General features: G+C 39.7%; 1 protein-coding gene across 1 annotated transcript; it reads right to left on the minus strand.

The window, feature by feature from the left end:
• Positions 1–7,601: 7,601 nt before the first annotated feature.
• si:ch211-79k12.2 (uncharacterized protein LOC568844 homolog) lies at positions 7,602–13,813 on the minus strand. The gene is made up of 3 exons (XM_053495497.1): positions 13,400–13,813; positions 10,804–11,074; positions 7,602–10,542 (listed from the first exon to the last, which is right to left on the minus strand). The coding sequence occupies exons 1-3, from the start codon at positions 13,418–13,420 to the stop codon at positions 9,206–9,208; spliced, it is 1,629 nt and encodes a 542-aa protein (XP_053351472.1). The 5' UTR covers positions 13,421–13,813; the 3' UTR covers positions 7,602–9,205.
• Between the last annotated feature and the right edge of the window lie 787 nt (positions 13,814–14,600).

Here is a 14,600-nt window from a genome sequence, read left to right on the forward strand (position 1 = left end):
CGAAACATTTTCTCCCAGAGAATTTAATATCAGTCTGTCCTTAAGTTTAGTCAAATGATACTAAAATTGCAAGCAAACATTTCTTGCTATTGGCAGATAATGTTGCTAGATTTAGGAATGTATTTCTTGAAAAAAGCAAACTTCTCTGCCAACAGAACAAAATGTTTTTGTGTACAATTTTAGCAACATTTGAATAGAAATAATCTTAATAATAATAATCGTAATACATTCTTTTATTTGTTTTTTTTGTACACTTATTTTAAGAAATGATGCATCTTGCAACATTTGTGCGACTTTTCTGTTTTTCTCACCATTAAGGTTAAGAGTGCTTATTTGAATGGTTCCTCTCAGCATGAACCAGTCTAGCCGTTCTCCCCTGACCTGTCTCATCAGCCAGCCGTTTCCACCTGCAGAGCTGCAAATCGGATGCAAAAGGATGCCTTTTTGCTTTGTGTTTCACACTTTTCTGTGTAAACCCTAGAGCTGTGTGTGAAAATCCCAAACCAGCCATCTGGCACAAAGAACAGTGCCGCGGCCAAAGTCACTAAGATCTCAATATTTCCTTATGCTGATGTTTGCTTTGAGGTTTAAACCAAGCTCTTTCATGCATTGTACTGTATACTTCTGTCTCATTGGCTGTTTGGATAATTAGGTAAATATTCAGGTGTCAGTGAAGTGGAAGGTGAGAGTACATATGTCCTTAGCTTACTGTAACTTCTACATAACAAGTAGAACTGAGTACTTGTTTCACCTGGATAAATTCTTCCTTACAATGAGATTTTGGAACAGTGCCATAAATATTACAACAGAACACAGTGGAGCAAGAATTGAGCTAGTGTCTTTCAATTTGACAGCAGACATGTGAGCACTACTGTATGAATGTTGCATGAAGGACAGCTCATACACTCACTTTAGTAGCGACTTGTATTATTCTTCAGTAAAGTAGGGACATGAATAGTGTGATGGAATTTATGTTGGTGCCTGTCAGCGGAGAGAAGAAAGTAAATGGTAAAACTCGATATGGAGATGTGATGAGAGAGAGACGCTGTAAGTTCTCGTTATCGACAGTCATGTTTGAGGTAGCGGTGAGACAGACAGAGGTGAAACACGTGCTATTTCTTTTACTCACTTTGTCTGTGATGGGGAAAAAAAAACACTTAAAGATGGGCAGCATGGATTCAGAGTGAAATTTCATGCCATCCATCTGGCTGAAGCAATTAATTGTGACAGTGGTGACAACGTGAAGGAAAATCTCCCTGAGATAACATGAGGAAGACATCTTGAGAGGAAGCAAATTCAAAACGGTGCCCATTCTCTTCTGGGTAAAATTGCATAGTTGGGTTACAAATTATTACAGGATACAGTATTATAATGAGGGGTGACAGGGTGGCTGAGTGGTTAGTACTGTTGCCTTGCACCTCCATGTTGTTTAAATTGAAAAGTAATATAACTGAGTAGAGAAAGACATTTTGAGACTCCCAAGATTATGTTATAATAACAAATGCCTTTTATTATTTTTTTAAATCATAAAAATCATTTTTCACTTTAAAAATAAGACTGATTAAAAAACCAACGTTTAAATTTATATAAATAAAAGAAAGGTTTTGTCTGTACATTGGGCAGTACATCTTTAGTACATCATTGGAGGACCAGAAACCCGTTGCAGAAAATGTCTTCATGTCTTCGACAAAAATTCATCGCAATTGATGGTGTTCCACCATGTGGTTTATTTTTAAATCTGCTGGTTTCCCTTACTTTAAACTTCTTCATCCCTCTGTGCATATTGCTCTAGCTAATGGTGGCATCTCTATGAACATTTTGTAGTACAGCGGGAGACCATCAACTGCGACAAAGAAGATTTGTACCTGGGTTCAACGATAGCACAAATATCACACCTGTGATGGAGACTATGTTAAGTAGTACATTTGAACAGAGGAAGAGTTACTCCACCAACATTTGCAATTTGAACAATTTGTCATTCAATTAAAAGGTTATGGCCACTTTTACCTTCCTTTAGGTACAGCTAAGATTAACAGCTTTCATATACAAGACATTCTGTACATATGCTACCTCAGTTTCAGTCCCCAGTTACATTGGAAATGTGTCTACTGCGCACAATGCATGGAGCTAGGTAACATGAATAATATTTAAAGCAGGATTCTTCCATGTTAGCCACAATATTATCTTTTTGTTGTGATAAAGACTTTCTAATGTTTCTGACTGTACAACTATATGGACAAAAGTTTTCTGTACTCCTTACCATTAGACCCATCCTATTCCAGATTTAATCTATTCTTTGCTGTTATAATAACTTACTCTTAGGCTGGGTTTTGCAGTGTGGCTGTGGGGATTTGTCCATTTAGACACATGAGCATTAGTAAGGTCAGTTATTGATGTTTGGCAAGAATGCCTGGTGTAGCGTTCCAAGGTTTTTATGGCCTTTAATTTGTGTGCATTTGCATTGTCATAATGGAGTTTTGGGCTAGATCCTGGATGTCCATTGAAGGAGAATCTTAATGCTACAACATACTGCATGGCCAAAAGAAAAAACGGTGGAAAAAAGTTGCACTTCCGTCATCTATAGCTTTGTGGGTAGTGATAGCCTGGTCAGTCAATGCATTAATTTAGATGACTTCATGATATTGCTGCATAACAATGCTGAACCTAGACCTGAGCAACCAAAGCAACTCCATATTATAACTCCATATTATAACACTGCCTTGAGAGAATTGTACAGTGTGCACTTTATACAGTATGATGGGTGTATTGATTCATGTGATTCTCTTCTTACCCATTGCTCTGGAGCAGGGACAATCTGGACTCATCAGACCACATGACCTTTTTCCATTGCTCCAATGGCCAATCATGCCTTTTTTCTGGTTTAGTTTTACTAACAAGGGATTTTCTTATGGACATCAAATCTGGTGAGTTCTCATCACATTGTATGCATATAAAGATGCTCTTACATTCACTATTAATCAAAGCTATGATTTTGACTGATTTTGAAAAATGGAACTTTCCCAAGTGTTTAAAAAGTCTTCATCCATTTTATTTTTCTGACCACATCTCTTACACAAAGTTGACGGTTCAGCACTATCCTTAACATGTTGAAAAGCTGTTAACTCAGTTCCAGTAATTCATGAGTTGTTTTCTTTGCTTGATGCATCCTTTTTTTTTAACCATGCAGTGTACAAAGACATCCTTTACAATTGTGTGCTTCTTGTTTATGGCAGTCTGGGGAAGGCGATGATTAGGTGTCCACAAATGTTCAACCATATAGTGTGTCTACATTGTGAATACTGTAGTAGTGTACAGTACGTCCCCCAGTGATGCACCAGAAATGGATGCTTTTTAAATGGACATGGTAACTAGAAGTGATGGATGAAAAATGAGTGGGAAGAGAGTTGAAGGACAGAGCCAGAGGATGGAAGAAAAAGCAGGACAAACAAAGTGATGGATAATAGTGATACAAAAATACAAAGCTAATGTGGTCTTGCTGCCCTCTAGTGGTCAGAGCAAACAAATAAAATCTGGTAAAGTCTCATATTATAGCAGGGCTTTGTTATATTTTTGCAGGCTTGCTCAGTGTTCTAGCTCAAGATGTAGATATCAAGCTAAAGCATTGAATTGATTTAATTATCTAAGTGGGTTTGTGCATATGTTTGACCCTGTGTTGTGTTCTTGAAAGAAATTATTATAATGTAAATTTCTAAATGCAACTATAAGAGGCGGCATGGCGGCTTAGTGGTTAGCATTGTCGCCTCACACCTCCACAGTCTGTAAACGATGACTATATGGAGACAGACACTTTCCGATTCGCTCATAATCAACACAACTTTGATTAATATCTTCTCTCTTTGTTCAGACACCAGAAAGGGTACATTAGCATGCTTGCTAAAATCCTCAGAGAGCATGTCATTGTGTTTGCTCTACTGTGGGGCAGCTTATCCTGTTTGCTCCTCCATAGGGGCACCTTAGAGGGCACTTTGATGTGCGCGCTCCACAGTGGGAGCAGCTCAGGGGGCACGTTATCGTGTTTGTTCTAGTATGAGGCTTCTGTAAAGGCACTTTATCATATTTCCACTACTATGGGGAAACTCAGAAGGCCTTTTGTTGTGTTAGCTCTACTGTGGGGGCATCTTAAAGAGCACCTTATTGTGTGTGCTCTACTGTGAGTGAGGCACCTTCGAGGGCACTTTGTGGTGTGTGTTTCACTATAGGGGCACCATAGAGAGCAGTAAATTGTTTGCTCCACTATAGAGGCACTTTAATCAGGTTTGCTCTACTGTGGGCTGCATTCGAAACGGCGTTTATCACGTTCATTCTATTACAGGGGGAACTTTATCAGATATTTTAGCATGTTAGCTCCTTTGTGGGGATGTTTTAGACATCATTTTATAACTTGAACTGCCACAGGGGCACTTTAAATGCCATTTTTTTATTATTATGTTTGCTTCACTATGAAGGCATTCCAGGGGGGAATTTTTCCTTTATGCAGTATGTTCTTGTCCGCTGAGTTTATCAGTGCATCCAATATACAGTACCACCGTTAAGTTACATAGAAAATATATAATTTTTAGTTTGGACTGTAATGTCTTGCCATTTTGTCCAGAATGAAGAGATCTTCCTAAAACCAGAAAGTTTTATCATATCACCATCTTATCCACAATAAATTGACTTTTGGTAGAATTTTTATATTCCCAAATAGAGTGTTAATTATAGGCTTTCTCATGTCATCCATCTGTTCTCACTGTTGCTTCACTTCCTTTATTAGGCATGTGAATCCCTGATCTTAATCCCTAACCCCTGTACAGTAAACCTGCTTTCTGACAAAGTTCATGGTTATAAGAAATCAGACGTGCGTGTTTTTGTGCACTTTCCAATTGTGAACATTACCAAAATCTGAAAAATCGATCTTCCATCCATTCATCTAGGAACCTCCAATGGTGTCAAAAGTATTCACATTCATTACTTGAGTAGAAGAATAGATAGGGTTTAAAAACACTTCTTTAGAAGTTAAAGTATCAACTCAAGCTTTTTACTCAAGTAAAAGTGTAAAAGTACTGGTTTTAAAACTACTTAAAGTATAAAAGTAAAAGTAATGTGAGGGGGGAAAAAGCATTAAGGATAAAAGCTCAGGCTGTGCCACAGGCCCATATACTGCACTAACACCTCATAAAAAAAAATATGTTAGAATATAAGAATAATGGTGTTGTTTTTTGTTGTTGTATTTTTTAACGGCCATAGTGATTTGGGATACTGTATACGGCAATTGAAAAAGAATGCATTTTAGTACAAGGCGAATAAATTAAAGGACCATATATGTGTACTACTGAGCATTAACATGTTTCATGGAGAAGAAGATATGACAACTAGTTGCCTATAAGTATTTTAATGGTGCAAAAAGTCAAACTTCAAAGGCATGTCATCGGTAACCTTTATTGGAATGTAAATGTACATCCAAGCTTAGCTGCAGAAATCTGTGAGGGCAACATACAAGAAAATTAGTGTACCCAGGGCAGGCTTAGTAACAATTACCCTTGGTTGTCTACAATAAACATTAGTGCTGTCAGAATCAATGATTAATTCAAGTATTTTAATATATTAATTCCTGTTACCTTCCTGGTGCTGTTACCCTCCTCGCTGGTGCTTGGTTGGGACATTTCGCTTGAATCTTGAGTCTCTATCACGGACATCTTCGTCTACTTATCACAACCTTATGACGTCATGTGCAGGTGCGATGGATCTCGCACCAACCAATAGGGTGTCGGAATGGTATGTTTATACTTCTCATCCAACCACAATCAAATTCAATTCAAAATCTGGATGGCAACAAATTTTTTTGTTTGTTTGTTTTTTAAATGACAAGCTGAAATAAAATAGGAGTAACGTGGCTATTTTTAAAATGTAAGAAGTAGAAAGTACAGATAATTGCGTGAAAATGTAAGGAGTAGAAGTCAAAAGTATAGATAACCAAAATTTCTACTTAAGTAAGGTAACAAAGTATTTGTACTTTGTTACTTGACACCTCTGGGACCCTCTGTAGTCCAACTAGGGATCGTGGATACCAATGGTGACCATTGTGTTCATTCCCATTTGTACAACTGTGGTAGAACCTCTGGTCAACATTCACACACTCTCCAGTGTGTGATCATTTGGAAACGCCAATTACCCTAATCTGCATGTTTTGGGACTGTAAGAGGAGAACCCGCAAGAAACCCACCAAAACCAAGGAGAACATGCAGAGAGACACGAGAGTCAAAACCCGGACCTGAAGGTGCACAGCAACAGTACTAACCACTAAGCCACTGAGTTGATAGATATTACTAATCCAAATACTATGTGCCTAGTTATGTAGCACACTGCTTCTCAACTCCAGTCCTGGAGCACGACTACGCTGCACATTTTTTCTTAGTTCCCAGCATACCTGATGTAACTAATCAACTAATTAACAGCCTTTTATTAATGGAAGTACCTACAGTAAAGCAGGAAAACACTAAAGTATGCAGGGATCAGTGGAACCATTTATGTAGCGCAATGCAATGCAGAATATTTGATGTAGGATTTCATGAAGTAAAAGGTATGTAACTTATAAAAAGAGTTCAAGTAAACTAGAGATACATGTCTGTCTAGACTCATTAAAAAAGTGAACGTATACTCACAGTCCACTTTATCAGAAACACATGCATATTTATGCAATCATGTGGAAGCAGCACAATGCAAAGCATCAGCTCTATGGACTCTATTATAGATTGAATTGCCTCAGCAACAATGACAGGTCAGGAAATTTAATCCATCAAAGAATCCACAAAGCTGATACTATACATTGTGCTGCTTCTTCATGATTGACTGCATAGCTGTAAATTTGCTCAAGGACATCCTCAGCTGCTTTTAATTTGCGCTTTATAAATTTATGTGCTTGTCTGACTGTAATGGTCTGTAAGCTTTCATTCATTAGTTTTCAGCGTTTATTAGTTCTAACAGGAGGAAATAATGAATGGATGTTAGCATTAGCGTGAACTATTCACCCGGTCAGTGGAAAACAGGCATCTTCATCAGGATCGAAGCTGTTATCAACACGAAGAGGACCATATTATTCAGTTAAAATGTGGCACATGCAAAAATTTTATTTAATTTGCTATTCTAATTAATTATAAACCTGTTTGAGGTTGTGAACAGTCACTGTGTCTAAGCTAACGTTTATACATGACCGTGTATTTAGCGCAAATTTGTACTATGATGAACAGCGATTAGAAACTCAACTTCTAAAGTTGTCCCAGTGTGTGGATTTTGAAAGCTTGTATTAACAGGAAATTAAGTAGTGATTTCAATAAATTACACAGACAGTTAACACAGGTCCCATAATTAAATTAAATGTACTGTTGTAGCCTCGAGTACATGAGAATGGATTTCCCAGGCGTACAGTAATCCTAGACCTGGATTTAATGGAAGAGTGAAATATGAACAGTGTAATATTCTATCTTATCTTAAAACCCTATAAATACCTGAACTATACCCATTTCCTTTGTACCTGCTCAATCAACAACCTTAGACTGGGTTTATACTGGCTTTCATTTAAGAGACTGCAACACACATTGAGAATTCATTTGGTACTTTAATTGCACACAACCGAAAAAAAAGAAGAAAAAAAATACCAATAGTATACTAATAATATAGGCAGTACTGAGTAATGATGTGTGATATTTGTAATGGACTGAACAGATTAGAGCTGTGTATCAAATTACAATTATATACGACTCTAGGCAGAACATTTCTCAGTATTGATACTAGACGATTTCTTTATAAACAATTTGAGTCTGAATAATAAAAATACTCTCACGTACACTAAAAACTTACTGAAAAGTGTTTTGCATACCAATCATTTGGGTAATCAAAATTTAGTACAAACGTTTAAACATAAGCTCATGGCTTACAATTTGAGACTTGTTTTTTGACAGCAATCACAATTAAAGTGTCAGTGTTTCATACTGCTTCACAGAGACGAATAAGTGTCCCTTATTTGTATGAATTGCCATTCAGTGGATGGATTTTTTTTTTTTAATACAAAAGGTACACACATGGACAGCCACATGTAAAGTCTTACTGTCTTAAGTGCTCCATGTTAAAGCAGTAACCTATACAAAATAGTTACTAGGTAAAAATTTGCTGGGGAAAAAAAAAACATCATACATTTTAACACAAGATTGCTATGTTGCTAGATTGTATTCCTCTTCTCATTGTATCATGCACTAAACTCATTTGTGCCTTCATTTGTTTTTCCCCAGTATGACTAGCCATTGCACCAGTGACCGCTGATTATGTCTTACCAGTGCTTTACGGTCACAGGGTTAGATTGATTTAATTAAAGGCTTGGGTTTATCGTCAGATTCAGCTACATCTCCTGTGAGCCTTTCCATACTTGTTTAACCTCATCAACCTCCCTTTGGCGGGACCTCCCTTCAAACATCCATTAGTCCTGAATCCATCCAGAGTGACGGCCAACACTGGATCTGTCACTGTAATTGGCCTTGTTTGACTGATCTCCTCTACTCTGTTCCAGGTCCAGCTATGGTTACAGTTTCTGCTCACACTGTCCCAGATGAAGCACGGGCTAATGAAGAAGTCCATAGAAAGGTGTCCTTTTTGCCCTCTCATTTTCTATGTCCCAGCTGCCATCTGCTCCGGGCTGGCATGCTTGGAATGCATTTTTTTCCCCAACTCAGTCCTTTTTCTAACTCCTTCACTAGGGGGACTCTTTAGACCTCCTTGTAACACATTCCATTCACAATACACAGCACTATAGCACTATTCATGCCACCCTGCGCTCTGAGACCTAATTAAAATAACAACACTATAATGGCAAATAAAGCCATTTTGCACATGACCTCTAAACACTGTGATTACAGAAAGAGCAAAAGAAACATGGACACACTGGAGAACACTCTATAACCTCATCACAATCGGTACCCGTAATGTGACTTTTTTTTTCTTTAATTATGATATTTGCCATCATTTGTTAGTTGAAAGTGCTAAAACCAGTTTCATTATTTTAAGGCCACATACAAAAGCACACAAAAGTTTTTTTTTTCTTTTGCAATTAGTACACAAAGGATTTTAGCATGGACCCAGTCTGGTAGTCTTGATCTACAGACAAGGCTGGTTTTCTAATGTATTTTAGAGTATGATAATTACATACTGTATGTTGTTAGACCAACGTCTTTTCCGCAACATGTTCTCCTTGTGCTGCTCCAGGTCCCTTAGGCTGATCTTCCTCTTCAGTGGAGTAGTGCTGAAGTGCCTGATGCCTGTTTCTGGAGAGAGCATCCGGAAAACACATACCACAGTCCTCACAGCCGTAAGGAAGGGTTCTTCTCACTTCCTCTCCCTCAGAATTTTTCTCCCTTGGAAGAGGCCTGTGCTCCAGAGACTGAGCAGATGCTGCCTGGTCAGCCTGCTTAGGCTGGACTTCTGAGCTGGTGCCGGCCAGGCTTGGCCGTCCCACAGAATTTGGCTCAGTGATAATGCCATGCGCAGTACGTTGATGAAAGCGGACACCAGAACGGTTTGAAAAGCCTTTGCCGCACAGGTTACAAAGGAACGGCCTCTCGCCTGTGTGGACACGCATGTGGACCTTGAGGGCACCCGACTGAGTAAATCCCTTGCCGCACTGTGCACACTGGTACGGCTTCTCACCGGTGTGTATGCGCTGGTGCGCCCTAACACCAGCCAGGTGTGGGAAGCCCCGGCCGCAGTAGGTGCACGTGTACGGCCGCTCGCCAGTGTGGACACGCCGATGGATCTTGAGTGCACCTGACTGGCTAAAGCTCTTGCCGCAGTCGGCACACGTGTATGGCCTCGCTCCGGTGTGCACGTTGAGGTGTACGCGTAGGTTACTGTGCGAGTTGAAGACACGGCCGCACTCGGGGCAAAGGAAGCCACCAGCTTTGGAAGAGTGCTGGGTGCGCTGGTGCTGAAGCAGCTGTGAGGGTCGCAGGAACAAGGCAGAGCAGTGCATGCACGGGTGCTGGCGCTGGGTGTGACCCTCCTGCTGTGCACAGTTCAGGGAACGTTGGCACAAAAGGCAGGCAGTGAGTGGGCAGTGGTGATGGTGGTGGTGGTGATGGTGGTGAGAGTGAGTGTGGGCGAAGTGGGAATCAGATGCCTGCTGGGGATGCAGGAGATAAGGGCATGGATGACAGCAGAAGCAGGGGAAGGCCTGGAGAGGTGCTGGGCAGATCTGCGGGTTGGAGTTTGAAGCAGATGTTGAACTGTTTGTGTTTGTGCCTTTGTCTTGGTGTTGTGCGTTGGACAAGCTTGTCGACTCGCTGTTTCTTTCTTCCAGAGAAAGAGCCAGGCTAAGACAGGAGCCCAGGCCAAACGTGACTGTGTTTGGCTCTTTGGACTGTGACGTGGACCCTTTAGATGTTTCAGCCTGTGAGGAGGAATTGTTTCTGGATTTCAGGCAGAGTGGATGCATAGTAGATGCAGAAGTGGATGCTGAGGACAGAGGACAGCCCGGGCATCTGCAGGCATATGGCCGTACTGCAGGGAAAACAAAAACAAAAAACAGTACATATGAAAAAAAAAACACAAAAAAAACATCACAAACCTTTAAAAAACACTATAATAATATATATTAGTTATTTTTTATATATCGCAGTATCTGCTGACCACTTTGCATCTTTGAAATCATTTGAACTGTTTACATAAACATAATACTGATGTACCAGTGCTATTTTTGTTTATCATGGTACATAGTCACAGCATCTACTGTATTACTTCAGTCTGTAGCTTTGCACTCACATTGTTGCTCGTCACAACTTGCAGCCTCCTGAATCCTCGCTCCAGAGTGCAAACTGATTCCTGCCACGTTTTTCCGTTGGCTCTGGCTTTGTGGGTCAGTCTGAGCGGGATAACAGGATTTGGTTGCTGGTGTCTCAGTTCCTGCGCTTTCCCAGGCAGTACGGAGTGACTGATTGTTAGCGCTTTTCAATAGCTGACCAGAGCCAGATGCACTAAAAGCCATAAGGTCACCAATGAAGTTATTCATCTCCAGCCAAGAGCTGGGAGCAGACTGTGTGGGGGTGAAGAGCATAGCAAAGGTAAACACACAGTAGTCTGGAAGTCCAAAGCGCTTTAAAACACTCAAACACTACATCAGATTCAGAAATATTACTTCAAAACATGCATGACGCACAAGCATGCTTGTTGCTGACTGGACATGGATGTGATTTAGTGATGGGTCGTTCATGAACGATTCATTCTTTTTGAACCAGCCTTTAATGTGATTTAGAAGAATGAGTAGGGAGTGATTCGTTCATTTCTACTGGGCGCGCATGCGCAAAGCATTGCAAAACCTCAGTAGGTTTTGTACAGGAAACAGAAATTAGTAGTTACCTTTGAGTCTTCTAGTCTGAATAGTTCATTCTTTTGTCACGTGACTCCCATAGTCGCTATGCAGTGCATTACACAGGAAACAGAATTGAGCGGTTCATCTCATGAGTCTCCTAGCCCGAGTCATTAGTTTTTTTGTCATGTGACACCCATAGGCGCTACTCAGTGCTTTAGATTCAAAAGAACGAACGACTCGGACTAGAAGATGCATGAGAAAAACTGCTCAATTCTGTTTTTTGTGTAATGCACTGCATAGCGTCTATAGAAGTCATGTGACAAAAGAACAAATGATTCGGAAATGTAACATTTTAGTTTATTTCTGATCAAAAGAACGAAATGAACTAAATAACTCAACAAAAAAAAAAGATTCATTAATTTTAATAAACGAGATTTAAAGAACCAAGTCACTGAAATGATCCAAACTTCCCAGCACTACTGTGATTATCACACATTTTTAGGTTGTTATAAAACAAATTACTCACTAAATTTGTTAAGAATTGTCATAAAATCTTAAAAAATGTAATATCACAACAGGATACTTCTAAAATTTTAATACTTGTAGAATCACAATACACATTGTATCAGCGCCAAGGTATCGTGATAAAATCATATTCAGTGGTGCTATAACGCGATAATAATGTCACATATATGGGTGACATCTGTTGTGTTTTTGAATTATTCATTCATTCAACTTGTATATCGCTTATCGTGTACAGGGTCTTGGGAGGCCTCAAGATTTTTTCAAGAGACTTTGGGCACGAGGCAGGTTACGCACTGGACAGCGTTTAATCGATCACAGGCCACAAACACACACACTATGGGCAATTTGGAAATGCCAATAAGGCTAATCTGAATGTCTTAGGACCGAGAGAGGAAACCGAAACATAAAAACTTCACACACAGAACCGAGGAGGGAATCGAACCTTCAACCCTGAATGTGTCCATTGTGCTTTGACATGCTTGTCGATCGGGAGACAATTTTTTTTTTAAAAAGCACACGCACACAGCAAAGTGACGGAATATTTTCCGGATTATTCACGGAACGACCATGGTAAGTCCTAAGTCAATGTCCTGAGCAAGCATAAAGGAAATACGCGGCCCTATCACTGACCCGCCCATGGAAGGTAAATGGGGAGGGTGGGGGTATGGGGGGATAGTAGGATGGGTACATCTGCCATTATGTCATCAAGCATGGGCCATTTTAATGTTTTTATTTTTCATCTGACAAACTAGAGAAAGTACTGCCATATAAGGAGTGAAAAGACAAAAAAAGAGTGTGCGAGCATGCTAAAGTTAAAAAGAGCATGCTCAGCTGTATAATGAGATAAAAATGTAAGTCGCTCTGGATAAAAGCGTCTGCCAAATGCCTAAATGTAAATGTAATTAAAAAATAAGAACAAATATTTAAAAAAATTGTTTTCCTGAAGTTGCATTTTTTGAGTCTTTTTCATTGTTGTAGCCTTTTCTTATTGTTTTTGCTGTGTTACTGTTTTGCTTTTCCCCCTTCTCTCTCCCTCTCTTATTTCTTTCTTTCTTTTTAATCTGCTACGTTCTCTGTAACTACACCTTGTGTTTCTGACTCTTTGTGCTTGTGTTGTGTTTGTTTTGCACTTCCGGTTCAACGTATGAACGCGATAAGTAGCGTTTACACACTGAAATTACAAAACGTTATTATTATTATTATTATTATTATTATTGTTTGTGTTGTTTTAGGCCGGATAGTCTTACAAAGAAGCTTAGAGATTTATGTCTTTGGTATTTTATCTGAACAAACAGCACGTCTTACAGTAAGCTAATTAAGGGCACAATTAAAATATAAATATATAAAACCCAGCGCGGTGTAAAATATATTCCTTCATATCCCCATACAAGTGATATTATAAGTGTTTAAATACTTACAGAAAGGCGAAAACGACTTAATAACGAGCCTAAATATTTTTACAGTTATTTTCCGCCAGCCTTCTTGTTTAACACAGAACGTGTATGTGTGCGCGCGTATACTCACAGCGAATCTATCCTTGTCCATCACCCTTCACTGCTGCACTACAGACAAACCAAGTTCAATGTCATGTTTAAGAATGTGTAGCGGCCGTGCAGCTGTTGTTGATACACCGCCATCTTCCTCCACCAGCGGTGGACCACTTCCGGATGCTGCTCTGTGTCACGTGACTGACACGTTCGCGTTCTTTCCCCCGCAGGACCGCGCGGCTCCGTGCACAGCTCCCCTCCCTTCCCCTGAGCACTCTGTAGTCCACTGTGCAAACACGCCTCCTGCACACCATGTAGCGCACTCTGTGTCCAGTAGTGTGCTGTTTGGTATTAAGCTTCTAAAGCTCAGTTCTCGAAATAGAAAAGAGCTATATTCAGCTGTGTAGATCAAGTAGTCTAACACACTGGTGCATTCACAGTCACACACTATATGGACGAAAGTATTTGGCCAAACCTGTTAACTATTGAACTGAGGTGTTTCAATCAGGCCCCTTATCCCCAGGGAAGGGCGAAGGGCAAGCTTAATGCTTCAGCATACCAGGACACCATGGACAATGCTACACTTTACTAAACAACATGGCTAAACTAAACATTCATTGTTTGTTAGAGATAAAGAAATAGCTAGGTCTCTCTACATTTTAGGCATTTGACAGACACTCTTATCCAGAGCGACTTACATTTTTATCTTTTTACACATCTTTTTACACTGAGCAGTTGAGGGTTAAGGGCCTTGCTCAAGGGCCCAACAGTGGCAGCTTGGTGTTTTGTGGGGTTTGAACCTGGGATCTTTCGACCCATAGTCCAATGCCTTCACCACTGAGCTACTCCTGGCACATGTCTGTACAATAAGATCAAACTTTAACTCTTATTTTAAAATGAATCTTAAATGAGATTGGGTAGAGGGTTTTGATCTCATGCATTTTCAATAAAGGGGAAAAAATTGTTTCATGTGTCAATTTTAAATTACGGAGCATTTCTGCACAGCAGAATGATTCAAATTTAAAATATTTGAATTAACATATTCTATACACTTCTAGGGTTCACTTCGCAGCCAATGCCCAAAACCACTGGAACCTTAGCTCCAGCCCCAAGTCTAGATAGAAGGGAAGAGTTATATAGCCTATCTTATTTTTCTCCCTAAGTTGTGTCAACTGTATTACAAAGTACATAAAACTAATCACACAAAAGACAAATATTACTTATATCTTGTATTATAC

Source organism: Clarias gariepinus, chromosome 4 (assembly GCF_024256425.1).
Source record: "Clarias gariepinus isolate MV-2021 ecotype Netherlands chromosome 4, CGAR_prim_01v2, whole genome shotgun sequence".
Taxonomy (NCBI): Eukaryota; Metazoa; Chordata; class Actinopteri; order Siluriformes; family Clariidae; genus Clarias; species Clarias gariepinus.

Excerpts from the sequence above, each read along its gene's own strand:
- si:ch211-79k12.2 (XM_053495497.1), bottom strand. The coding sequence starts at position 13,420 with ATGGACAAGGATAGATTCGCT. Across the intron at positions 11,075-13,399 it reads TGGACAAGGATAGATTCGCT|TCTGCTCCCAGCTCTTGGCT; the intron begins GTGAGTATACGC and ends ACCCCCACACAG. Across the intron at positions 10,543-10,803 it reads AAGTTGTGACGAGCAACAAT|TACGGCCATATGCCTGCAGA; the intron begins GTGAGTGCAAAG and ends TTTTCCCTGCAG.